The 6,000-nt window shown below is 46.9% G+C and overlaps 1 protein-coding gene across 4 annotated transcripts in view; it reads right to left on the bottom strand.

The window, feature by feature from the left end:
• Positions 1-1,561: 1,561 nt before the first annotated feature.
• Positions 1,562-6,000, bottom strand: part of LOC138570238 (cytochrome c) — a 288,954-nt gene continuing 284,515 nt past the window's right edge. For all 4 annotated transcript variants that reach the window (XM_069648981.1, XM_069648984.1, XM_069648982.1 and 1 more), the window contains one exon: positions 1,562-1,960. In XM_069648981.1, the coding sequence (XP_069505082.1) occupies positions 1,812-1,960 (149 nt within the window). In that variant the 3' untranslated portion in view covers positions 1,562-1,811. The remainder of the gene's footprint in view (positions 1,961-6,000) is intronic.

Raw genomic sequence — 6,000 nt, 5'->3', positions numbered from 1 at the left:
CTATACCACAGCAAAATGCATACCAACAAAATGTATCTGTGTACTGAAATAATGCATAGTCACTATACCACCATAAGCCAAACCCAATCTAAATGCAAGGAGTAGTCATTGCTAAATTACCTTTGTTTTTGGCGGTAAGAAAATACCGCTAGGCTCCAAATTTACACAAAATACCCTGCAGAAACATCACTTTGATGTAGTTGATTTGCTGTCATAATAATGAACCATATCTGGGTTCCGCCACACAAACTCAAGGGAGATTTCCTGCGTCTCCTGTTTATGGCGGCAGTGCTGCTGGTCCAGTGCAAAAAATTATAAGGGGGCCTACCAAACGTTTTGTCCCGGGCCACACCACACCATGTGACAGCCCTGGGTGGAGCAGGAGAGCACCTGTTTGGATGACACTTTCATAGATCGGACTTGTCTAGAAACCTCGTCAGGTGTTGTTAGAGAGAAAGAGGAGAAAGGTAGAGATGGCCAAAGGGGGGCCTAGAGAGGAAGAGGGAGAGGAAGAGGAGAGGAAAACACTGCAACAGGATTGACCAGTTCCTTTCAGATTTTAAAGAGTTTGGCCATGTTGTTAGAGGCCACAGAGACACGAGCTTGAATGTGTGTTCTCTTCTTGATGAGTGTTATTGCTTCGACTGGCATTTTGGTGCAACCAGTCCAGATATGTTTAAATGTGGCCTGGCAAGCTTTACTATATTGTTATTATGTGTCTACACTGGTCTACATTGTGCAGCCAGTTGGACATGTTTTCATTGTGGCATGGCATTTTTAATAGCAAAGCATTCATGTTCCTGTGCACTGTTGGTGACTTGCATATATTGGATTGGTGTTACCCTACAAAACCATTGCAAACACTCTGGCTTTTTAGCCAATTTTTCTCCGAAAGTGTGCTGTATATTATATTAAAACACATATGTATATCTTTCTCCTAGTGCAGTGTGCGCAAATCCCTTTAGCAGCACGTTCGTTCGTATTGCGCAATTGTGATAATCTAGGACGGCCCAGAGTGTGGCGCGACCCTTGATTTGTTGCTGAGATGGGGGGGCCTCCTCAGAAGAGCTCGCAGGGGGGCCCCCACATTTTGTGTTATGCCACTGCTGATAGATCTTAACTGTTCAAGGTTGATCACAACCCACGGAGTTAAACGTGCGTTAAAAAGACTATTCTTTAGGGAGCGTTAAATGCTGGATGAGCATGTGTGATGGGAATGAAGATTTGGGGTGGTGGGAGAGGGCGTGGGGCAAGCTGTATGTCACTTGAAGTTAGTTAAAACAGGATTCCCGACTGGTTCGGGATGTGAATAAATATATTACATACGCTGGTGTCATCAAGTTTAACACAATCGCACACCCAACCTTACACTAAAACGTCCTAAAGGTCTTGGAATTTACATTGCCATACAATGCTGGATCCTGATTGCTAACAATGGCTTCGGAGCTTGCATGCAATGTTTCAACTGTAGACAGTTATTAAACCTATAATAGCCCACTAGCACGACAGTTGGATCAATGTATTCTACCTGTGTTCAGTGCTTCATAAATATCAATTAACATTTCATATTTACCGTACATGGTTTTATTTTCAGCTTTTATTTAAATAGGAGCTTTAGTGGTGTTAATGTAGAACAAAAAACATTGAGGTATTTTATTCAAACAGCAGTCTTTTTTTCACAGTTTTCATGTGTTCAGTGCAGCTGCCAAATGGGAGTGGAACTAACGATGCATGGCAGAGAAGACTTGAAATGCTACAGAATAAAAAGTGCCCAGGGACAGCACTCAAAGGAAATAGGCAGACGATCACGCTCAATTGGCAGTCGCTGATTTCAAGTAAGCTATTAAGTCCTGTCTCTCCTCCTTCTTCTTAATCCCCGGGAAGACCATTTTCGTTCCCGGAATGTATTTCTTGGGATTTTCCAAGTACTCCAGCAGCGTATCGTCACCCCAGGTAATACCTAGAAATCATGAAAACATGCCTTAATGAACAATTACCAAGATAAAGGAAAGTATATACAAACTATTTTGCTCCCCCACAAGCAGCTTTTTTTTAAATTGTATTTTATTGAGCATTTGTAAGGCATTTTATACAACAAAATTAGGGAACAGGAAATAATAACAATAGGAAAAACAGTAATATACAGTTGGTGTCCTACTAGGCCTTGTGGCATTTGGCTGTGCAAGTGCATGGAAGGGAAGGGGATGGAAGGAGGGGGGAACAGAGGAGTGGACAAGTGCTGGAGAAGGGCCCGGGAGGGAAGTGCTAAGGGGGGGCAAGGAGAACCTCAGGCTAAGTGCTGGAACAGGTGACTCTCAAGGGGGGATGTGAAGCCACTAAGCCGGGGCCTGCAGGGCAGTCCAGTGTGGGGGGCAGGGGTGGTGCTGGTGTCAACTGGGAGAAAGGGCCTAGGGTCCTGTAAAATTCATGAGGATCAGGCCACTGGTCACAGTGGCAGTGGGGTGATTAGCAGGGAAGGGAAAGAGGGAAAGGTCGAGAAGAGCAGAGTTTTCAGCAGTTTCCGGAACTTAAGGCGGTCCGACTGAAGCCTGAGAGGGGCAGGAAGGCTGTTACAAAGGGAGGAACCAGCCAAGGAGAAAGACATGCCCCCATTCTCTGCTTGGAGAAGCATTTGTCAGAGAGTTGGAATTAGAGGAGTGTAGGGCTCTAGCAGGGGAGTATTTAGGAAGGGAAAGTTGGAGAAAGCATGGATCCAGGTCCCTGAAAGCCTTGTGGATGATGCTGAGGGTCATGATTTTGATCATTGCAGCTACTGGGAGCCAATGGAGAGACTTTAGGGCTGGAGAGATATGGTCCTGGTCTTGAAGCCAAGGATAAGTCTTGCAGCCCTGTTCTGGATTAGCTGGAGGGGGCTAAGGGAAGAAAGGGGGTGATTGAGAAAGAGGCTGTTGCTGTAGTCTAGCCGGGAGAGGACCAAAGCTCTGGAGACTTTGAGCTTCTGGGGAAAGTGAGAAAAGAAACAATGCCTCTGAGCAGGGGGACCTGGAAGTGGGACTTTGTGGTAAGGTCCATGATCTGGAGACTTTGAGCTTCTGGGGAAAGTGAGAAAAGGAACAATACCTCTGAGCAGGGGGACCTGGAAGTGGGACTTTGTGGTAAGGTCCATGATGTGAGGGGTGAAGGAGAAAGCGGAGTCGAAGATGACCCAAAGGTTTTTTGCCTCAGAAGAAGGTGTGGGTAGAGGGCCCAAAGAGGGTGGGCAGAGGGCAGAAGGAAAAGAGGGCACATGTGCCCCGATGAGGAGGATCTCCGTCTTACTGGCATTGACACAGAGATCATTCGATGCACACCATGCCTGAATGGCGGTCAGTCAGGGATGAGAGAGGAGGAAGAGGGTGAGGTAGAAGCAAGTTTGAAGGAAAGCTCTGTGCCATCGGTGTAACATTGGAAATGAGAGAAGGAGGAGATCAGGTGAGCAAGGTAGATATTGAAGATATAGCCCTGGGGGACGCCACATGCAGGGTCGGACTGGGGCATAAAACTGTTTTTGGCACCAATGAAAAAGTGGCCCACAGTTGGAAATGCCAATTCATTCGTTTTGTGACAGACTGTTTTAAATAGTACGCAAATTTCTTTTTTTAATACAATGTAATGCAAATTATGGAATTGAAAGACTATTTATTCAGCAACAATGGTCAAAACTACTAGCCACATAGTGCAATAACTCATCAAACTGGCCCACATTGGCCAAAAAAGTGGGCCACATTAACCCAAAAAAACGGGCCGACACTAGCATATGGGTTTTTGGTTTGGTATTGCCCTATAGGCCAATCCGAGCCTGGCCACAGGTAAAGAGGGTGGTGGTAGAGGAGAAAGGGCCTAGTGGCAGCTGGGAATTGCAGTTTGTGAGGAAGGAGGTCAGCCAATCCAGTGCCTGATCAGTGATGCCGAGGGATGGAGTTGTTTTATGAGGATGGAATGTTTGACCGTGTCAAAGGCAGAGGAGAGATCGAGGAGAATGAGAATAGCAGGAGAGTTGTACTCCAGATTCTCAAGCATGGCTTCACGGGTGTTCAGGAGAACAGTTTCAGTGGAATCCAGATTGATGGGAAAGAAGGCAACCAACAAGATCAGTGTGGAGGGTCAGTTGGGGATGGACCGACTTGTCCAAGAGTTTACCCAGGAGGGGCGTAGTAGAGATAGGGCGATAGTTAGCCAGGCAGGAGGGATCAGCAGATGGCTTTTTTGGGAGCGGGTGCACAAGGGAGTGCTTGATGGCTAGAGGGAAAGAGCTAGTGGCAAGGGAGTGGTTACAGTGTTCAAGAAATAGTATGTCAGGATAGTTGAGCAGTTGGCTTCCCTTCCCCACTTTTTAGCACGTGACAAAGCGGCACGCTCAAGCTCCACACACACTCTGGCTTCTCTGCCACAAGGATACCGTTCAAAGCATAGGTATCAGGGCCTTCTGCCAAAGTCTCTTTCCTACTAACAGTCTCTTATTGCAGATGGCCTGATGTAACAAGCACCAAAGTTCCTTTCATTTCAGGATTTTCACATTCACAAATTCTAGAGTCCACTGTCCACCACTGATCTCCCTCGTTCAGGCTCGGACCCTTTTAGCACAGTGTTCACTATTGGTCTCCCTTGTTTGGATTTGGCCCATGTAATCTCACTTTCTAAGCTTTCCTCTATGTAGCAAAAATCGAAGACTTTCGATTTTGCAATGGATTTGGCTTAAACCATTGCAGGTTCACTTCAATTCACTTAATTTCTCATTCTCATCTTTTACTTTTGCTTCTGCCAGTTCTTGACTGGATAACAGAGACCTTCGATTGAGCACACTCACAGTGCCGGACCACTCTTGTCACTGGTATTATAACTTTCTCTGTAAAAGTTCAAACATCCATCAGCAATTAAGCTTTCCTCACGTATTCCTTCATACGCTTTACCAATATTCGTTCTTGCGCTCTTTATATAATGTTGCTGCTTGCAACCTTGACTTCAACACAGACCGGTCTTGCATCAGTCTCCACAACTCACTGGCTGTGTTGAACTCTCTGGCAGTGCTTTGATCCTGGAGCCAAGGAGGACTGTACCACAGCGGCTGCTGCTCCTCCCCGATTTGGGCAGCCATGCAGGAGGGCCCGGGTATCTGACACACAATGCAGAATTCTTTACTCTGGTTTCCTGGCCTTATGCTTTTTAATCTGAAGGATTCTGGAAAGTAACGGGTTCTCAACAGAAAGGTCAAGGGTATCTCCCTCCTTGCAGGCCGAGCATCTTTCTGCCCTCGTTCAGCTGCCATCTGGAAAATGCTGTTCCTTCGTGTGCTTTGCCTCGCTCAGAGTATGCTCTTGGGCTGCACCTTTTATCCGTGTGGGGACGCTTAATGGAAGTCAGGTGTGAGTGGTTACCAGTAATTGCCTGACCATAGTAGTGGAGCATGGCAAGTACAATGCTTGGGTGCGAGTCTGTTTTATCCCAGAGCGGGCTGTTTGTGTGAAGTGAAGTGTTTGTGAAGCGAAAGAGGGGGAGGGTAAAGTTCCCAAATATCCTACCGGGTAGGAAGGGGTAAAGCTGTTACAGGGAGGGGGATACTGCATCTCGCCATCAGGTGTCCCACTCCCACTCCCCGAAGACCCCTCACCCAGGTGATCCTCACGCAAAGATCCACCCCCAAAGTCTGGATCCAAAAGGCGATGGCTGTGCCCTGGCCACCTTAGAAGACCGAGGCTGCAAAGGCGTTCTCTGAGCCCTAAAAGGTGGTTTTACCAGAACGGACTAAGACGTGGCCGTCTGAGTGCTGTCCTTTGTTTTAGTCAGCTCTACGTCCGTCAACGAATGGAAAAGTTCTTTGCCGTCAAAAGGCAGGTCCAGAACTTTATCCTGAACCTCCTTGGAAAACTTTGTAGCGTGAAGCCAAGCCTGACGAGACATGTCCACGGCAAGCATGAGGCCTTTCCACATTTTCATATTTGCCCCCGCTAAAATGAGCTATGCGTTCGCCTGACGCAACTGCAGAGCCGAATTAGCAAAGAT

The sequence above is a fragment of the Ambystoma mexicanum genome, chromosome 2q (assembly GCF_040938575.1).
Source record: "Ambystoma mexicanum isolate Mex_15411 chromosome 2q, UKY_AmexF1_1, whole genome shotgun sequence".
NCBI classification, from domain to species: Eukaryota; Metazoa; Chordata; class Amphibia; order Caudata; family Ambystomatidae; genus Ambystoma; species Ambystoma mexicanum.
This window is presented reverse-complemented; position numbering and strand designations above follow the sequence as displayed.